Raw genomic sequence first — 21,876 nt, forward strand, 5'->3', positions numbered from 1 at the left:
GGCTTTCTTTACAAGATGAAAGCTCTAACACATCTTCTACTTGACGTTGTGCGAGAAAGAAACGAGAGTGTAAAACGTAATTTAAAAACTGGCAAATGTGACTGCTATTGAACAGGAAACAGGATATTCTGCAGAGCTGGAAGGTGACTGAGATATAGAGTTAATCCACCATATAGGCACTGTTCATAAGGCAATCCCCCGGCTCAAGTTCTTATTAACCCGGTTGTGTTTTTCTGCCATTTCTGTGAGTCATTAAAAATGTACGTCATGTTTGGGCATTAAATAGATCATTTATGCAACTCCTTTCCAGTTCAATCCACCCTCCCCTCTGCCGACGTTCCCCCTAGTTCATAGAGCTGATGTTCCGTTTAACCCTTTGACGCCCAAGTAGCCATATACGGCCACTAAATGGTCGTGCTCTTTGTACCACTTGTGACGTCATCATTTTTGGTTTATGCGCATGCCCAGAATTGAAATATTGCTCAATTTTGTACCTAATCCTCGAAAAATCTCTCCTTTTGGTAAAAGAAAAAGCTTTTTAAGCAAACATTAGGCCTATTTAGCGTCATGGCAGCCAAAACACTGACTAAACGGTTAAAAACGGTATTTTTTGGCCAAAGTTTGGTATTCAAAGGGATAAAAAGATGTCCTGAAAGTAACTAAAGAGAAAGCGTAAGAGTTTTATTTCTCGAATCAGTAGTGTGACAAAAAGTCACATAACCAGTTGTAATATCTCAAGCACAATGTCTTCCTTTGGTCTTTAACCAAATGAACTCAAATTTTCAAGTTTGGTAAAGAATACAGTCCTGTGAAATTAAAACTACAATAATTGATATTGACCCTCTTCACTTAACACTTAATGACTGGTCCCGAGGGGAACAGTGAATTTTGTTTCCCGAGAATCTCAATCTTTCCCGATACGAAGACGAAGTCGAGGGAAACACTGAGATTCGAGGGAAACAAAATTCACTGTTCCGCAAGGGACCAGTCATTAAGTGATTTGTTACATAGCAAAACAAATGGGTCAAACCGGTGGAAAACAGATAATCGACCTCTTTATTGACAAATGACGTGCAACAGCGGTCAACATTTCGCGGGTAACTGTCAACTGACGTCATAGTTTGAGCAATGTTGCCCGCTCATGGCATTTGGTGAGAAACAGTTTCATTGTTAGATGTCATGTGACCATGAACTAGCCAATGAATGGGCGTGCTGTAGCGGGGAAAACGCCAGCTATATATCAATAGCTAATGTTAATTAATGTTACCTTACATTACGCTGTTTTCGATTTTTTTTTTTCGAAAACTTACTATCGGACAAAGCAAAGATAATTCCATACTTCTCGAACCAGGTGCCCGTTCCTCGAAGGTCCCGAAAAGTTTTCGCAGCTGGAAAGCCGTAGCAAAATCTCAAACCTTTTGATTACAGAACTGTTTTATTCACATATTCTAAATCATATGAACAGAGATTCTCTTCATACAAGAAGTTTCAGGCGTATACACCTCGCTGTTTTTAGATACAGATAAACTAAGAATGGCTTTTCGGGCCCGAAAAGTTTCCGGGGCTTTCGAGAAACGGGCCCCAGGCAGCCTAAAAGCGTTATACGGAACATTTTTAGGAACATCCATGACATTACGGTCCATTTTGTTCTACTGGTAAATACAAGCGTGAAGGTTTCCAGCTAAATACCTAAATGGTGGACATGTTTGGGTTCACTGACCTTGGGAACCAAGGACTACCCTGACTTAACTAATTAGACAAAAACTAGACAGAACTAGGGACGAAGCCAAATAGTTGATGATCAAGCAATGAAAACGATGGGAAAGGTAATTTTTTAAGGAAATGGAACCATAACGAACATTTTCGTAGAGGTTTCAACCCCCCGGGGGGGACTCTCTGTAACAGCCTATACGGGGAAGCTCCGCACCAAAGGGTACCTTTCTCGGACTCAAGGTATATAAAAGAGTAGGGATTTTACAAGTTGAGGTAATTGAAAGTGTAGGGAAATCGGAGTATCTTGACTCCCGTCAAGACCTGAACTGAACAAATAATACTTGCTTTTTGTTTAACATTTCTTCTGGCAATGCCTGATGTTGTCACGTAGTATTGACTCATTGACTTCAATCGAAGAGTTTGGAAAAGGATGCAGTGTTTTTATCTCAAGAAGATATTTAAATGGAGTACTTTTTTCAATAAAAGGCATACGAAAGAGGTAGTTTTTCTGTCAAACTGGCATACAAGGGGTGAGGGGTTGAACCTCGGGGCGGAGGTTCCCCGTAAAGAAACTTTCTAGAGTACCCTCGTCCTCCCCCCCCCCCTACCCCGCCGGGGGCGGGGGTTTCAACCCAGGTCAGCAAGACTACCGAAACATGTTCATGAGAACAACTGTTAAAAGCTAGCTATAGGGAACCTAGACAAATTTTAAACGGACAATAAAACTAAGTACAAGGCGATATATGTGTCAGCAGGTCTTGACTGTTAGACAGCCATGGAAGATCACAGAACTAACACAAGAACCAACTAACAATTACAGGTACTCCAAGTTCGGTCCACGACTAAATCAGAAAATCCTATGAGATGTCGAGAACGTTGTCCCCTTAAAAATCTAAATTAAATTATAAAACTGAACAGGTTACTACATAACTACGTACACGGCTACCCATGATGTTAACTGATTATTCACTAATTAATATCTTAATTTATTTGAGAAATATTGTCAGTTAATAACGACTCTCGGAAATACTTCTGTTCAACCCTTGACTTTCATGAACACTAGAACAGTATCCACCAGAAGAAGAGCAGCAGAAACGAAGCCAAAAAACTAAAAAAAAAAATCAAGAATACAAGAGATGAGACAATCATGTTTTCCTTTCTATATTTTTGGATGAGTCGGAATTGAACCACCTTGAGAATAAAGCGTCTTGTTGAAACCTTGGTTAGGCTCGACAAGACCGCCAGCTTTGAGCAAATCATCACGTTTTCAACAAATACAGATCAGGGGCGTATAAAGGCTGGGTTCCAAAAAACATTTGTAGTTCTAAGATTTTTGCAAAGGTTCGATATTACTATGTACCTTATTTCTTTTTGGAACTGTTATGTATTGTTCCAAAGAGTTCCATAGTATGCACTAAGAAAATTTCAATGAACGAAAGGTACGTTCTTCGTTTTTGGCAGCCATATCGGACAGGGGATCTGAGGAGAAGACCAAGTCTTCCTCGACATCTAATTCAAAATGGCTGTAGACCCTTTCTCCAGAGTGGGCAAAATCCTGTTTAAACTTTCGCGCATGCACTTACCACGGACACGGTCAGAACCTCTGTGCGTCGCTTCAACCAGCTAACCTTGTGCCAGCGAGCATCGTAAAGATCATCAAGGAAGTCCGCCATGAGCGAAGATGAGATAATAAACAGCAAGGCAAATAACGCAGAAAACACCAGAAGCTAACAACAGATAAATCAAAAAGAATTCATGACTTCACTAGAATTCTCTCAATCAGTAAAGAGTGTTACCCTTACCCCATTTTTAATTTATATTTATTATATAAACACCGGTGAAATACCAGGATTTTTCCTTTTACTAAAAAATCATATCTTCATCGCGCGCAGTGAAGATACTATTTTTATCTTTCACACTGTGAAGATATCATTCCCTTTTGACAACATTTTTCTTTTGTCCTTTTAACTACACTTAAATTTGTTGATGTATGATCGAAACATATTCGGATCTTCTTCGGTCGCCTTCGGCAATCTTCGGAAAATGTTCGGAAGCGTTCGTCTGGCCTTCGAAACAATTTTGGAAAATCTTCGGAAATCTTCGGAAAGTGGTCGAAAATCTTGGGAAAATTAAGGTTACTTCCCACCTTCGCGGGTGCCCTTCAGGAAAAAATTCGTACGTGCGCCAGTTTCAATAAAACCTAAAGAAACTAAATATCAGTAGAAAGCTTAATAAATGTAGTTTTTGAGAAAAATATAATTTAAGTGACTTTTTCTTTTGGGAAGTGTCAGCAGCCGGTAAACCGTGAAACGACCGAGAGTTGTTCCCGTGAATTAATCGGGTATCGAATGCCGCGGCACGAGCAAAATGGCTGCACAGTCTTATTCAACAGGCATCAATCAAGAAAACGGTGTCAGACTTTTTCGATATTCTGATTGGTTGCCAAGATATCCTAGTCCAAAGTTGAAGAAGCTAAAAATATACGAGACGCGTTGCGTAAATGGTCGCCACGGGAAAAATATTTCAAATACGATAATTTCCTGACACCGTTTTGTTTGTTATTATCCGTGGAATACTTTGGCCAAATTTTACGAAAATCCGTGAAATCTACATACCCTATTAATTCGCTCAAAGTCGACACATTCTACGAGAAATCAAACGCGAGATTTTCGCTCAAAAAGGTTTGGAAACAACTCGCGCCGCCCCATGAGATTATGTCGCCTCTTGAAACCGCAAGCCAATGGCGTAACAGGACCTCCTGGCGTCAACTACAATGGGTTAGAATTTCCCGGGAAAAGTGTTACATTACAGTCACGTTTTCGATCTTTTGACCGGCAAGACGAAAGAAAAGCAATCCTGGCAATGGGTAAAGTTGCCAAAGGCAAGGGGAAATCCCGCGTCAAGAAACGAAACGCGTCAACCGAAGGAGAATCAATCGAATCGAGCGAGAACATTCGGGCTGCTCTCATATCCGAAATGAGGTCTTTGGGGTAGGTTGTGTTTTGTTGATTTATAAATTATTTTAAGTCAAAGGAAAGCACATTTCCAAATCTATGTCTGACAAATCTATGTCTTGCTCCAACGGAAGAACCAAGTGAACCAACTGAATTAGACCGCTCGTGTTCATCGGTCGATGTCGACAAAGGCGCTTGGCCGAACCAAGAGCCTTTGTCGCTTTCTGCGAGGCTTTTTTTCCTTTCTTCCCCAAAACCTTTCCTTTTTCTCTTCTTTGGCCCTGGTTTTTTCGTTGATTTTACCCAAGGACTTCTTTTTGTTTTAGATTTCTCCATGAAACTCGAACGCGCAATGCACAGAGAAAATATGCAAATCACATGAAATAAGAACCCGCTTCCCGCGAAATTTCCTCCGAGACGTCACCTACTTATGAGATTATGACACCTTCATTATTTATTAACTTTTATTGCATTCTCGTCCCCAGAGCCTCCGTTTCTTTTGGTCACGTGGTCGGAGATGTAGCGTTGCACTTTCGTCCTGCGTGGCAGACATGTCTAACACCTTTTGACCAATTGTATGTGTTGTTGTTTCTTCCAATGAAAATGCGTTGTGATCGCGTCCTCTGAGATTATTTTACTAGGGGACGGGACGGTGTTTGCCAGTTGAAAGCTCGAAACCTATCGATTGTGACTTTTATCGTGAGGGTGTTTTGCCGGATCTTTCTGCATGTTCCGAAACACATTTACAGCTGCCTTTGAAGCCTAATATTGTTGGTAAGAAGCTTTGTGAAGTGTAGTGTATTGTATTATGTTGTTTGTAGAAATGGAGTGAGCAATTTATATGGCTCAAGTCTACGAAGCCATTTCGACATGTTCATCAGCAATCTAAGTTTTGTTGATCGTGTTGCTTTCAAGCGGCACGAACTAAGCTGGCACTAGTTTGTATAGTCCACACTGTTGTGTTTTGAATTTTGCAATTAAGATCTGCCTCCGTCACGGGCATAAAGAAACGCTGTCGTGCAGACAGAGCAAATTTTCACTCAGCTTATTACCACCTTGTATCGCCAAATGCCACCAAATATACAGCTTAGTTGGATAAAAATGTTATAGAGCAAAGCAAAAACAGTAGTTTCGAAATAATGTGCAGGATTGCAAGGATTAAAATTGGTTACAGTTCAAGAAATTTGAGTTTAGTTCAGGATGTCAAGAAATCGAGTTTACCATTCTTGTGACAGTTTGAACTTTCGAGCCTTTATTTTGTCTGGTATTTCTTTGCTTCTATCAGTATTGGGAATGATTTCTACCGATGTTAAAGTAAGCTTAAAAGTAATCTCCTGGGCACAATCATGAAAACAAATGCACAATACATTTCCCTGAATGTTTCCTACCAAGCACAGTCTCTAAAAATAAATTAAAATAGGTCACCATGCTTGCAAAAGAGATATGATGTACCAGTCTTACCCTATTTTGCCAGGTCTTTTAAATAGTACTATTCATTTATTTTATCACTCCGCATTACATTTTGCGGTGGCTGGAAGGTACAGTTTTTTGATGAACTTTGATAGGCATACATGAATTTTTGAGCATAAGGAACAACATAATAAACAACTTATGCAAAAGAATCGAAAATAATCCAAATAACATACAATCCATGAGTAATGATTTTGTTTTTGATGCTATTGAATAAGTGTAAAATTGTGCGCTTGAAGCATTCGCAATATAGTGCTAAGGAATCACCAGTTAAGGTCAGGGTTGTTTGTCCTTCTGTTCTTCCTTTCCTCTGTTATTGACTTGCTACCTTTAAGCTGTTTGTTACGAAACAGTGTTTTGTAGACACGCAGTGTGTATAGTCATCATGTGAGGCTGCTTCAAGAAGTGCTTGCCTAGGTTTCCTTTTCTATGCAGCTGGTCCAATTAATACATATTATAGTTCACCACTGAATTTTCTCCGATTCTTATTGGTTTAAATTGATCACGTGACGCAATAGTGTTCATCCGTGGAGAGACGCTATCAGCCCATAGTGCCTGTCTGAGGAAAATACCTGGATGGATAGTACTCATCCGTGTAAATGTTTCTGTAAAGAAGCGGGCTTACAGAAAGTAAACAATTGAAATATATTAAGTGGGTTTTTGTCTGTTTTCTTTTTCAAATTTTACATTTGGCTTCAACGACCTTCCATGGCTTTCATCTAAAAAAGTTGAAAATAATTCAATATGAATTTTGAACTGGCGCGCAGAAGAAAATTTAGTGGTGAACGATAAAGACAATAGAGTGTTTATGTCTCGGAACTATCGGTTGATAGTTGTCCCTTGGAAATTTGATGTTCTTAAAACTAGCATATTTGTTTTAAGAACATCAAATTTCCATGGGGCAACTATCAACCAATAGTTCCTCGACAGAAACTCTCTATTGTTTAAATAGGGATACATGCCAATACCTTGTCATGTCTTCATTAGGTGGCATTGCCATTATCTCTTTGTGCCAGCTCTTGTGTGAGGAACATTGCCATTCTTGTTATCTTCTGGAGAATTTATTCATGTTTTTGGATACTTGGTTTTTTTTTTGTTCTTTTAATGTAAAAACAATTAAAGAAGGAGAAAACGGTTTGTTTATCTACTTGTATTTTTATTCTCAAGGATGTCTTTTATCTCTTGGTAAATATATATGGGTTATTGACCAAGTGTGAGGTCAAGATGGCTGGATATTGGCCAAGTTCATTTTTTGCGAGTTTATGGACCGAGACGGAGTCGAGGTCCATAAACTCGCAAAACAAGAATGAGGCCAATATCCAGCCATCTTGAACGAACAAGCTTGGTCAATAAAGGATTTATTATATGGCTTTCGGGGAAATTTTTCTTGCGGGACACGGCAGGTAGTCCCGAGCGGGCAAGATAGCTCCATCTTGCCCGCTCGGGTAGCCAATCACAGCGCAGGATTTGATTCATCTTGCCTGCTCGCGGAGCTAGCCATATAATAAGATGTAGTTCTCACCAGCTAGACTTTGCCACTAGAGATTCAGTCTGTTCTGTTTTGGTTTCATTGTCAGTTGAAATAGACTTTAAAAACCTAGGTCTTGATAAGATAGTCATACTCTTGCAGTTGTTTCTGATTGAATTTTGTTTTCTTTTAAATTTCCCTTTACTGAGGAACAGCTTTTAATCTACAAGGCTGTACATGTATGTTATTTTAAAAGTCAGTGTAACTTAAAATATAATTGCATTTGTGTGATTTTGTGTTTAACAATAATGCTTTGAATTTCTGTTTTTGCAGTAATGGATGATCATCATGGGTTGGATGAGGGAAAACATGCACAAACTGAAGAAAGTCGTAGTAGAGAAGGAACTAGGGATGGTGAGCATCAGCCCTTACCATGATATGTATCAGTTGCCATGCATTGATAACTTTTTTAGAGTTGTGTCTTGCCAAAATAATTCATTTTTTTGTTACCTGTACGTAATTGGGTCTTAACTGTAATGGCAACACTTTCTCAAGAATTTTAGGGCTTATGTCCTCATATTATACTTCAATATCTGGTTAGCTTATGAGTTTTTTCTTGTACACTAAGTACTCCAGCAATACTAAGAAGAACATTGCAAACCAAATGTGTTAGAGGAAGCCAACTTTTATGTATCAGAGAAAGCCAACTATTATGTGTTAGAGAAGGCCAACTATTTTTCAAAACACATCTTCTTCGCACCTGGATAAATTAGCCAGTTTCTAGTTTTTAATTCCTTTTCATCCCTGCTATGAAGGCTTAAAATTTAGCGCAGGGAGTGTTTAGTAGATGGAGTTTCAAAATCTTAAGGAAGAAGTGATTGTACAGTACCACGTTAATGCACAGCTTATTATTCTTGTGTATCCATTAAACTAGTCAACAACCCATTGTCCCTACTAGAATAAAATAATTTTGTTTTTAAAATTGATATAAAATAAAAGTCTCAACTTACCGGTAGTTTGGGAGGTTCTGTGGTGTATTATAGGTTAAGGTATAGATGTATGGCAGTGATACAAGCAATCTTTGCTGCATGTTACAAAGAAGATATTTGCATATCATATGTAGTTACTCAAGCATTTGTCACATATTTTTTCTATTCTTTGTTGTGACTCTTATTTAAAACCCCAGAAGCTGTGAACAAGACAGCTTGTAGGAAGTTGAGCTTTCTGTGTTAGCAAATGACAACCTTAACTTAAATGACAAAACTGGTAAACCATACATGTACAATTGCCCCTACTGTATTCTACATGTATACTTACAGCCTGCAAAGCACTCACTTTCTTTCCTGCAATGGTTTGGGGCACAACAAACATAAATGAATTAAGAGAGGTTGAGAAGTCGAGGAGGCAGAGTAAAGAAAACTTTTGGATGCCGCAAAGCTCTTAGAATGAGCTTGACGGCTATTAATGCAGTGTTCGACACTAACTTTCTTGCTAATTTGCCCTTTGAGCAACTAGTTCTGTTTTTGTTGGTTCCCCGTGTGTCTTTTTAGTTGCCTACCTGGTAGACTTTTGTTGCCCATTAGCACTCATGAGAAAATTTCAACTTGCAGAAATGCTCAACTTTTTTATAAACTTGCCTTCTTGTTTTGGTGTTGCAACAGTGATTCATTGGGTGATTAATCAGTCATAGAGCACAACCCTCACAAGATTTTAAACATCCATGAACTGTGCCCACACATTTTGATGAGACTCCACTTTTCTAACAAATAGACCCAGTGAAGCACTTTTACTGGTCAAATACAATGAACCAACTGTCATGAATGAAAACATAATTCATGCCCAGAAGCACATCATTATTATTAATATTATTGTTATTATTTTTGTTGTCATCGTTGTTGTTTTTATTGCTATTTTTATTTATTATTATTGTTATTATTAATAATTGTCTTTTTAACTATATATTAAGGAATGGCAAAAAGATGGCTCAGCCTGTACCTGTAGTGGCTATTTTGTATTTGTAATCATAGATTAATAAAACTGCTTCTCTTCCTCACCAGAGATCAGTCGGGGAGTAGCTTACAATCCTGACAACAGTGCCCCATTTCTTTTTGAGTCACAACAGTAAAACTTATAGCCAAAATGTTGCCGTACTGTACAATTTGTGTGGAAAGACTTTGACACAAAAGTTATTTCCAAATACTGTTGCAAAATGCATCTTTGAAAATTCAATGAGGTTATCAAGCATTTTATAGTATTTTAAGAACTAGGGATTAATGCTTTTTATGGTTCGCACGATCACTAATTGACTAGCCACTTTTATTTAGCAAGCTTTGGGGCAAGCTTCTCACAAAATTTGGGTTCATAGCTTGTTTTGGAAATGAGAGTCAATTGTAGAAACTTTCAGTGAATGTTAGAGTTGAGTTTACATGTCTTTGACCTTTAAGTTAATACTTCTGAACTTCTGCTCAAATGATTTCCCCAAAACTTGGGCATGGTTTGTATTAAGTCAGAATAAGCTGGTTCCAGAAATTGAGTAAAAGTATGCCAGCAAAATTTTTTTTACTGGTAGTGTTGTTGTCCAAAAAATGGGGTCCAGTCAAACACCAGTAAGAATAAAGATATTTTCCCCAGTAAATGGAATTAAGTAACATTATCACCGAGTGAAACACAAAATATTTCCCAAAATTTCTTAGCCAACACTTCAAAGCCCCAAAATTTATGTTGCAAACTTTGACATGGGGTAGTGTGCCCACAATAACTGCAGAACCACCTTAAGTAATGATGAAATGGAATCAATAGAATAACCATGATAAGAATGGTGTTATCCTTTTGATACAATATTAATAACAAACAGTGGGGCTTGACTTTTCAAAATTACAGAAAAACTCAAATTGCATCTAGGGCCACCAGATCACAGTTTTCAAGCAACATACATTTAAATAGAAAGGAATTGTTAGCCAAATGAACTTTAACTAAAAATAACAGGCACTTTTTAAAAATAAAGTGGTTTGCTATTAAACAGTTAAAAAACAGTTCCTTTATATTGCTATATGTAGAAACAAAAAAAATGAAAAGGGTTTGTCAAACACAACTCGATACACCACCACCACCCACATACGTTATGATACTCTCCCATGTAGATGTGGAAGGAAAACACCTTGTTTTCACTCTAAGAGGAACTGGAGTTTGCAAGCCCTGACAGCAAGCCCTGACAGTTGTTCAGATTGGTTTCTTTGGAGTTAATGACAATAAATTGATTAACACCAAATTAATTAAGAGAGCACTCGACAACCAAATTGATGGCATTTTGTTGGGTTCTTCATTAGGCCGTTGTTGTTGTTTTTTTTTATCATGACAGAACTCAAAAATGATATTGTTCGTAAAATGCTTGACAGTGGCCTTATAAATGAGTAGTTTTATGGACGTTATTTTGAAGATATGCTTTTGATGGACAAACCAAATAAATCTGACATGTTTTACAGTCAACAAATTTGAAGATGGCGTGATCCATTTCCAGGACATTTCTCTGAAAAGAACATCCATTGACATTTATAGGAATCACACAAACACTGGACAGAATGTCTTGTTTTCTAGTCAAGTACGTTGACTTGCCAAAATTACCTGGGTTAAGCCTTGTTGCACCAGGCTTCTCGTATATGTGAAATAGACTCTCTCATTCAGAAACAAAGAACAATGATGAAAACGTTTTGTTAGGGAATGGCTTTCCTAAATCTGTGGCTTCTAATCTTGTGAGGTGTTTCAGACACAGTAGCTCAGAACCTAGAACATCTTATCCCAATAACAACAAGACTATGAGTTTTAAGGATTTTAAATTCTAATGTGGGGTTTAGGACTGGCACTAGTTTTGCTAGGCTAATGATGTAATTTTGAAAGCAGATGGGAGCTCCTCTGAGGGCCTGTCCAGGAATCCCCATCAATGTCCCAGACCAAAAATGGCATGTGCTTTTAACTATTACTTCATCTCATGCAGGAAGGAAGTGATGTCTGAACAGTTTTCATTGAAGTGCCTTGAAACCAGAACCAGAGTATTAACAACGAACAACGCAACAAAGAAAGTACAGGATGCAAAACAGAGCACAGTGATGCAAACCCAAATGCAAGTTAATTTTGAAACCAAATTGAAAATTGCTATGTAGAGTGAGACGGGTAACTGCAATCACAACTGGTGGTTTGCTATTTGCGTGAAAAATTAGCAGACATTAAGTTGAAGGAAGTGAGTTTATAGAGAAGTCCATTTGCATCATATTAATCAAAAACTGGTTTTCTTAGTTAGGTATAGAAATACAGTATGTTAATAAGTAGTTTCTTAGAAATCGATTTTGAAATAAAAACTAGCGCTAAAAAGTCACGACGTTTCGACCTCTACGAGGTCATTTTCAAGTGACTAAATTTTCTACAATAGCATATAACCATAAATATGTTAAAAACAACTTATAATAGATAAAAATGTGGCGAACGCTAAAATGTGATAAAATATGTGAAAAAGTGTTAAAAATATACAATGGAAAAATAAAATAATCTTAGCAAGAATTGCTCTTAACAAATAATTGGGCGCGAATTGAATCGCACTGTTTAGCATTGGTTTCAGTTCTTTGATAAAAAAACATTTCAAAAATAAGGTAGCCAAATTTGTTCTGACACTTTCTTAAGATTCGAAAACTCTGTGCGATGTCTTCTGGCTCCATATCGTGCTGCTCTCTGAGGTGGTTTCCGATTGCCGATCCTTTGTGTTCTTCAATTCGTTGGTGTAGGTGTCGGCACGTGTAACCGACATAGCCTGCATCACACAGGCCACACTGAAATGAATACACCACGCATTGTTGACTAACAAGAGGCTGCTTGTCTTCCCTGACCTTAATTTCATCCTTGATCTTTCTACTTGTGTGAACTAGGTTAATATCTGCGTTGATCTTCCGACTGAGGTCAGCCAGCTGTTTACGTACTACGTTTGCAGATTTCTGGTCCTTGTAGGGCAACACGATTCTGACTGGGGCTTCTCTTTTATCAGCCACTCGAGTATGTGAATCCTCGGACACTTTTGATTCAATAAATCTGCGAATGATTGACTGCACAAGGTCGTCAGGATAGCACAGTCGGGAAAGGATCTCTTTAAGGCGTTCACATTCCTCGTGAAAAAACTTCCACTTTCAAAATACAGTATGAATATTTATAATTTGAATTATAATAATATTACTGTTGTACTTTAGATTGTAATTCCAATGCTCTTTTTAAAAACTGATTTCAGTTTCATTAGGTAGTTTGGTGCTTTGAGCCCAAAACAGCAGCCTGAAAACGGTCCTTGTAAGTTGACAAGCTCTTGAATAGCCAGGAAGTTTCAAGAAATGGGCCCTGAAGAGGCAAAGGGCCGACTTAAGACACAACTTAAAGCGAGTTTCAATTAGTCCAGCAAATTTATTTCACTTTCCGTAGGAGGAAGGTAAATTCCTAAAGATAAACATGAAACGAATTACTACAAATAACTAACTGAAGACGGCAGAAAACTAAGAGGAAAACACAAACAGACGATAAACTAAACGGCTTACCAAAATGTTGGCAACGGGGTTCAGGGAACCAAGAAGATACAAGTGTACCGGACGATAAACTAGCACTAAACGAACATGAAAGGATAACACAAATATATACGCAACGAAATTTACATACGACGCGACAAAAAAAGCATGCAGAATGTGAAAAAATACATTAACATACGGAACAAAAAAGGACACAAAGAAAACACGAAATAGCCGTAACAGGCCCCTTCACAGAAAGTTTCAGTTTTCCACAATATTGTTGTGGCTATTAATGAAGTAAATCCATCTCCATATTTTTAATAGACTGGCCAAACCATACCTGGAGGCATTAGATGATATGATCGATGAGGAGGAGGGGGAGTTAGAAGAAGACAAAGAAGAAGAAGAAGGACAAGAGGATCAAGAAGAACAAGTGGAAGGGCAAGAAGAACAAGACAATGATGATGAACACCTCTACAGAAAGTTAATAGAGGATGAGTTTAGTGACAGTGATAAAATCAGTATTTATTTCGTAGATTTTTAAAATTTTTATCAGGATTTCTTTAACAGATGTATTAATAAGTAATAATTAAGTAAATAGAGGATGAGTCTGAAATTGTTTTGATTGTTCTACATTTACAACAGCTTATTCAAATTAGCCCAAGCTCAAAGGCTGAAGAAAATATGTCATTACTTTTTTTTTTTACTAAATGAACCACAAATCACTGTGTTGCCTGTGACTAGTTTGTTGGATCTAGATTTAAGGGACAAAAGAGTGACAGAACTTTTCATCTTTGTTATAAGAACCCAGCCACAGTCGTGCCTGACTAACTGCGTCCACCTTCCTTGGTTTAAATAAGCTAATCAAAATGCATGAATGGTGAAAATATCAAGCATCATGTAACCTGTTGATCAGTCGACAACTCCACCTTTCACATTTCTTTTCATAATTTGGATTTGCCAGATTTGAATGGAAGCCATAGGAAAGTTGTTGAAAACATGTCAAAAAATGATGAAAAAAAATTAGTTTGGTGGTCTGTGTTAGAAGTGCACCACTGTAAATGCAATGATAAGTATTATATTAGTATGTCCAAAAGGCATTTATCTGTCAAAAATAGAATTTCTCAAACTAATTTTAACTTTGGTTATTTTGCCTTTGTAACAATACAAATCTCAAGATTATAGTGGTTTTACAACACAGGCTAAAAACATGCCCTAAAATATAATTTTCGAAAATGTTTGGATAAAGCAACGGTTTGTATCATACGTGAGCATTGCAGATAATTCAAGCCAATTAATTCAAGGTCACAAGTCAGATTGTTTTGGTTCGTGTGTAGAAAGATCTATAAGATTCCAGTTGATAGTGATAATGGTAATTATACCTGCTCATGAAAACACCAGTTGTATAAATTCCAGTCTAGCCATAAATAAATAAAAAAAGATTTGTAATCTTCTTTGTCATAACTGAATTATGTTATTGAACTAGTATGAGGTCCGTGTTGGTAAAACATTGGTCGAGTTCTTCGCCTTGCAATGTTACGGCGAGATCCATAGACTTGTTAAAAAAAGAAATACCCATATCAGTATCCGACTAAAGTTTCATTCCATGTTCAATGCTAAATTCCTGAGGGGTGTGCCTACAAACGAGGACTAAAAATAGAGCTATAAATCAATGAACATAATAAATCCCTCTAAGATTCTCTAACCGAAACAAGTGATAGGTTGAGGTATCACTGAATTCCTAATTTTCAACCTTCTGCTTTCATTTCATCGTCTCTCCCGGTCAATAACACGTACCCGTTGTAGCTAGTTCCAGCCGATCCCAGGAATGCAAATCTCATTAGCAGTCAGTGCTCTCTCTGATAACCATAACGAGTACTTTTAAGGGTATCAAGTCTTATATCGGAGGTTCGGTGATATTTCTTTCTAAAAACAAAAACTGAAATAGTGTTCAACATAACCTTGCTCAGCACGTTTGCGAAAATCTATTGGTTCCTTTCAGAGGTTTCTTTAAAAGCACTCGGCTAACCTCCAGGTACGATTTCCGTACAGCGCCATACATTAATTATGTATGCAACTATCTCAAACTATCACATTATACTCAAACAGCAATCGTGAAAAGAACGAGTCAGTCAAAAAATTACATGCATAATTAATGTAAGGGGTGGTGCGAAAATCTTGCCAACCTCCCTGTCCAAATAAGAGAGCCCCTCTGCCAGTTTTATCCACATAGTATAATTTCCACTGACAGAATCGCTATGATTACGATGACGACCACAAAGCGCTTTGTGGTGTATTGAATAGGCCACAAAGCGCTTTGCGGTGTTTTGAATAGGCCACAAAGCGCTTTGTGGTGTGAAAAATTGGAAAAACCAAATTATTTCAGAAAATAGCTGTGAGATATTTGCGAGTCAACGAGCCATCCAGTTTTCAGTGTTAAGTCCCAAAATAAAATACCACATAGCGCTTTGTGGTGTTTTGAATAGGCCACAAAGCGCTCTGTGGTGTTTTGAGTAGGCCACAAAGCGCTCTGTGGTGTTTTCAATAGGCCACAAAGTGCTCTGTGGTTTTTTGACTACTACTGCTGTTTTGTAAAGCAAAGCGAACTAGGAACAGTTAGAAAGCACTCCGGCCATAAAAATCTACTCGACAAGAAAATTTCTGTAATAAATGTTCGATGCTACAGGAGACGGCTTACCCAAAAAGGTTCAGTCAGCCTCAACAAACTTATACTGAGAAGAGGGCTTTCGCGAACCGGATTTCGTGTGAGTGACAAGATTGGGAATAGAGAAATATTGCGCAGATTGAGTGGTAGTTTTACAGCACCGAAACTAAAATTGGTTACACTGCTTCTCAGAAATTTTGTTTTGCCTCTGTAATATCATTAAACGATCTGAATAATTTGAGGATAATCAAAGCGCGGAGTTTAATATTGGCTGGCCGGGAACACGCAGTTCGCAAACCGGAGAGCAACCACTGTTTAAATCTTCGATCGAACTTTCATGTTGAAAATTTGAAACTGAAAATACACTAAGCGGTCAATTTCCGATAGAAATCTTGTGAGGTAAATGCCATTCTTGCAAATAGTCGCTGCATATTTACGTTCAGAGTCACTCTGGTTCAGAGTAAAGACATACAAAGTCAAATACTGCTTCCGAACGCTACCCCCCTCCAAAAATCAATTTTGCTCGAAGACCGAACTGCAACGGAGTTTAGTTACCAGTCTTATGCTGCGTGTTATTAGATAGAACGCATGATATGATTGGCTCCGTATATCACATTACGTCAGAGGACATGTCTGCTACATAGGACATAACTGCAACGGTACAGGAGAGGCTACTCGTCAACGACATTTTAAGACGAGTAGCACTGGGGACGAGAATGCTTTTATTGGAAAACAAATTTTGTTAAATAACGTCGGCGATTTTTGAGACTTTTAAGTTTTTTTTTTTTTGTAAATGTTAGATAAAATGATAAACTTCAATTTAGGCAAATAAAAGGTTTTTGAAGGTGGGAAGTAACCTTAAATCATAAAAAACGTCGTCATTAGTGTTTATATAATAAACAGAATATTACATGCTTGCTTATGGATACGAGTTTTATCGAGTTGAACACTCGAAGATAAAATTCGTGTCCACGCGCGCGGGCATGTAATATCCTCTATATGTATGTATCGCACAAACGGCACTTTATTATCACGTACAGATAGATATATCTTCGAAGTGCAAGGTCATCAAGAGTGAGATAGAAAAAACATTACTCTTTACAGTTTACTAGTGTTCTGTAAAGGAGTTCAGTCAGGGCATGTTGAGTTATTTGGGCCACGTACGAAATTGCCTTTAAACTGAAGGTAACCTAAAAATAGTAGTTTACTACTACTACTTTTACTTTTACTACTACTACTAGAAAAACACCGAAGACATAATTATAAACCATAAAGGAACAAGGATGGTTAGGGATGGAAAAGATTAACAGGGATTGTAAACGACGAACATGATCAATTTAGGCTAAACTTTTCGAGATGCGCAAACCGTGACGGAGATCCTTTGAGGTTTTACACCGCTTTCACCTCAGCTGTTTAGAGAGAGCAAGCGAAGGTGCGAGTGAATTACACATCATCGTCCTCTACTATGTAGTTCCACGATGGACAATGTGCATGTCTGTGCAATTGTTCGCGCACTTTTATTCAATTAATGGTAAACAGGTTAAAAGTTGGCCGCGCGCTTTTTACTGAGGCTTTCCTTCGTATTTTCGGTCAGTAGCAATAATTATTATGGGCGAGATAAACCAAATCAAGCACTGTGATTCGCTACCCGACATAGACGAAAAGGCGCGAAAGCTGCTGGAAAGTCTACGAGACAATTATTGCGTCACAGCCAGGAGCAACTAAGGAATGCATGGGAGACAGGTACTGAAATTGGAAATTTCAAACATGCGCCTTTGCCTCCCTATCTATGCACGCCCAGCCATTCCTCATTTCACTTCTCCTAATTATAAGAAATAGAAAACCGTGTACCGTGTTTCTATCGAGTTTTCGTATAAATGTACTGGCGTTCTATCACGAATGTTGCTCGCTGATTGGCTACGCTACTCACTATTTATTCTGTTGTAGATAGTGAGTAGCCTAGAAGTGTGCGTTTGTTAACGAACTGGCGGCCGCTTTTTGCATTTCCGAAGTGTCTACGAAGAGGATTTAGATAATGTTTTGAACGACCAGTAGATCTATACTAACACAAATAGATTATTCGCTCTCGATTTTTATGCGTGATAGTTGACGAGGGCGCAAGTCAACGATTTTTAACCAGTCAGCGCGAGTATTTTCTTTGGGCTATTTTCTTTGCCGATATAATCACCATACAAATTACAGCAGTATACTTACCATGATGTTCCAGTTCTTTTCCGTCGTTAATTTACCTTCGAGAGTAAGGAGGAAAACAAAGAACACAAACAAAACAACAGCCCAGCCGATGACAAACACTGCCATGAAGAAATCGTAGCGTCCTTCATATTTGCCTCCGATTACAACTATGTCGCGGTCAAAATCAGCCAGACACGAATACGCCACGCAGATGGTAATCTGTTGATATGAGCAGAATGTTTCACGGGTATGGTATACAAGTGGTTCGGTAACAATAGAGAGCTTAAGCAATGACGACGGCGACCCCTAGGACAACGCCTAGTAAAATATGAATTTATATTGTACCTTCGAATTTCGCAATCATCTAGATCTGTTCAGTGCGCCTATTGATCTCAGAACTTGCTCATATGTGTAACGCCAGCGTTCAATTCCAAATGAAAGTAATAAAAATTAGCCTCCGCCGCGAACATTCGTGTTCTCCAAAATATGCAGAACTCAGTCATTTCACGTTGCTGTTTTGCAGAGGACAGCTAAGAAATATAATATACAAAGATTTATAACGCACGTGCAAAGCCATTGTTCTGCTCGTTAAACTTTTCGTTTGGTGGCGTTCTCGTTGCCGTTGTCGTCGTGTTTTGCTTAAGGACCCTGTTGATGTTAAGAGAACGGCTAAGAAATGTACAAAGATTTATAACGCACGTGCACAGTCATTGTTCTGCTCTTAAACCTTTTGTTTGGTGGCGTTCTCGTTGTCGTTGTCGTCGTGGTTTACTTAATTAAGTTCTCTAATATGAAATGTTTGTCACTGTTGGAATATAGTCAAGCACCGGATGGTTGGAGATGTCCACTGATTTATGAGTCAAATGGGTCTATAAGTTACGAATCATATGTCAATGAACGAATCACTGTGGTTAACTAGCCTATAGGCTTTTTGCAACAGTTGGTCACGTCACGTGCTTTTTGAGAACACGCTGATTTAGTCATTGGATATGCCGTTATGTGATCATAAATGGAAAGAACATTTACAACAGCTAACATCAGGCACCTTGGCTCCTGGCTTACGTGAGAATCTTCAGGTTTATATCTTTTAAGAGGGAATTTTATGGACGTTAGAAATTAGAAGGATTTGAATGGATAGAAGACGCTTTGCACTCCAGTCACGCTCCAGTGGAAATCCATACAAATCCTTGTAACAATAACTGTAATATTGTCCGTATTTAATCTCGGCCTTTCAGTTTACTAGTAAGAGCCCAGAACTTTCAATTTTTCCTACTATTTTATGCCACAGCTCTCTTCTTTTGCAGTGTTTAATAAAGAAAAAAGTTTGTGGACGAGGGGAGGGGGGGGGGGGGGAGGGGCGGGGGGATTCTTTCTCGCTTCCATACAAAACCTTCTAATTTTTGCAATATTCAAATCGTCATTAAATCTCAACCTTGCAAGGCATTGGTCTGAAAATTGCTGATTTGGTTATTTAAAGCATGCTCTTTCCAGTTCTGAAATTCACATAGCTGTAGCAAAATTTTTAGAAAGCAACGGTCATATGACCAGCTGTTACAAAAGGCCTATCGTAAGTGACACTTCGGGTAACACGCAATGCTCCTAAACAGTAGCAGTGGTTTGCCAGCTGAATAGCGCTCCTCGTAACCTGAACAGCGCTCTGGTTAGCATGAACAGCAGTCAGCTCAGGTTAGCTAGCTTGTTCACGGTTAGCTCTCAATAACGGCAACGGTACCAATTGAAAGATGCTATATATACTTGAAAGACTTATTGACAAATGACTCATGGACTAATCTGACTTGTACATATTTTGATCTCGTGGTTCGGAGAAAATGCTTTGTGTTTTCGCTTTCTAAGAAGAATAACGATATTCCTCCGGATGTTTCTTCCCTAATGAAGAAATGCCACGAGAATGTGGTCTGTGTATGTGGGTAGAGTAAAATATCTCGACTTTCTACAACTTTGTAACGGGTGTTCGGTGGGCATGGAACTAAGGTGGCTGTATAAAGGGTTGTGAAGAGAGAGATGTTATAAGGAGCTGCGCCATTCAGGTTTCTAGGTTTTAGCTTGCACTCTACGTGCAAATTAAAAGCTTTATTCGTCGGCTGTTGACGTGTTGAGTCAGAAAATTGACGAGATCAGAGAAAAACCTAGCGAGATAGTAACAACCAATCTAAAAATACCTTTAAAAGCTAGCAGACGGACTAAAGTCACGCTTTGCGTTCTAGTATAATTATTGAAAGTATACTTACAATTTCCAAGATTTTAAGAATTCCCTGAACGGACTTCACGTAGCCTGTATTTAGAGACACCATCTTGTTTTGTTATCTAGAGTACAAAGTCAGATTATCAACTTAAACTTAGCGAGAAGGTGTGAATTCGTGGATCGCTCACTCTTGTAGAGTTGCACGAGCCAAACCCGAGCCCAAGTCAACCTCGAGTCACGAGTCAACCTCGAGTCAACCACGTGTAAACACTTCAACTCCATCATGTCTATAACACAGTAATTAAAATAAGGAAAAGGCGCGATGTAACAAAAATGAGCTTGAATGTTGTATATTGTTCGCTGTTTCACTGAATTTCATACAGCGCCAATATGTTTCAACGAATAACAAAATTTAACAGCACTTCTGTATGTTTTTGAGGAGAAAAAGGCCACCGAGCGCAATTTCGCGTATGCTCATTTCTGAAGACTTATTCTCTCGTTTTCAATTTTTGCGGCAACTACTTGTTGACAAACTCGGTCACTTCATTGATACCTTAGGATTTAAACTGAATTAGTTATATTGCCTTCGGGGTGGTAGATCGCATTAATTAAATCAAAAACATTGGTGTTCCTTAATGCCCATTCAAGTGTAGGCGAGAATTTAAGTGACTATCAAAACTGCCCGTGCAATATTCAAGCAATATATCAAACACTTTCAATTGAAAGGTTCTCCAAGTCGATAAAAGAATAACAATGGCGGAGAAATGACGTCCCAAAACTAAAACGCTAGGAGTCAAATTCGATGGTGTGATTTCCCGCCTCGACTTTTTGCATGTCGCTCAGCCGGGCCTTTATCTTTGGTGAGCTGTTTCGTGTTTGAAATTGTAGAACTGGCTGCATGAGTTTTTATTAAAGAAAAAAATCAGTCGCTCTTAACGACCCCTTCTGCTAGTCAATTATTTTTTCAAACATTTTTCTTTTTAAATTTTCCCTGATCCAATTTGGACCCGCTTTATATAACCATTCGATTTTTTATACGTTCCTTCGCTTTCAGGCCCTAGTTGCTCAACGTACCGGGAACTCTTTCAAATCAGATAAATCACTATCGACCATCTAGGTAGCATCGATCGATTCGTTACCCGGTTTGTGCCGGGTAACCTTTACTGATAGCGAATTATTTGGTTCCTTTGATCAACAACCCATATGAGCCTGCCCTAAATATTTCGCACTAGCGTTTCAACTACTCCCTACCCTTCGTTCCGTTTCACTTTTAGTGCAATGAAAAAAAAAAAACGGTCCTGGATAGTATAAAATTTAAACCTATTACGGGCGTTCTAAACGAAACTTGATTGAATATCTAAATCTCTAACAACTTACCTTTTGGAAACGTAACCAAATCACGCAGCAAACTAAGAAATCGTGGCGATGACAAAGCTAAACGATCCTCTAGTAATTTCTATATTGCTCTCCTTTTCTTGATTAGAAAATTTAACCAAGAAATATCGTCGAACGAAGGAGGTTAACACGTCAGTCGAAACAAACAACGGGCACACCTCTCAGTCTCCAGTTATAATTTTTTTTATAATTTATGCATCAGCGGAACAGATTCTTTGTACAGAAGCAACGGTATGTCAATCATGTTAAGACAAGCGAAGCCCTTAACTTGCTCATGACGAACT

General features: G+C 38.4%; 1 protein-coding gene and 1 long non-coding RNA gene across 2 annotated transcripts; one reads left to right on the forward strand and one right to left on the reverse strand.

Moving 5' to 3' along the window:
- Positions 1-1,031: 1,031 nt before the first annotated feature.
- On the reverse strand, positions 1,032-21,781 carry LOC110051764 (uncharacterized). Its single transcript, XM_020757838.2, has 5 exons — positions 21,575-21,781; positions 20,244-20,319; positions 18,016-18,213; positions 3,297-3,440; positions 1,032-2,821 (listed from the first exon to the last, which is right to left on the reverse strand). Exons 2-5 carry the CDS (start codon positions 20,304-20,306, stop codon positions 2,750-2,752), a joined length of 477 nt encoding a protein of 158 aa, XP_020613497.2. The 5' UTR covers positions 20,307-20,319; positions 21,575-21,781; the 3' UTR covers positions 1,032-2,749.
- Positions 5,173-14,585, forward strand: LOC149106102 (uncharacterized). The gene is made up of 3 exons (XR_016209643.1): positions 5,173-5,441; positions 7,939-8,019; positions 13,461-14,585. It is a non-coding gene; the product is annotated as an uncharacterized LOC149106102 (long non-coding RNA).
- Positions 21,782-21,876: the final 95 nt, after the last annotated feature.

This window comes from Orbicella faveolata, unplaced genomic scaffold (assembly GCF_042242905.1).
Source record: "Orbicella faveolata isolate gen_17 unplaced genomic scaffold, um_ofav_v1 contig_3, whole genome shotgun sequence".
In the NCBI taxonomy this organism is placed as follows: domain Eukaryota; kingdom Metazoa; phylum Cnidaria; class Anthozoa; order Scleractinia; family Merulinidae; genus Orbicella; species Orbicella faveolata.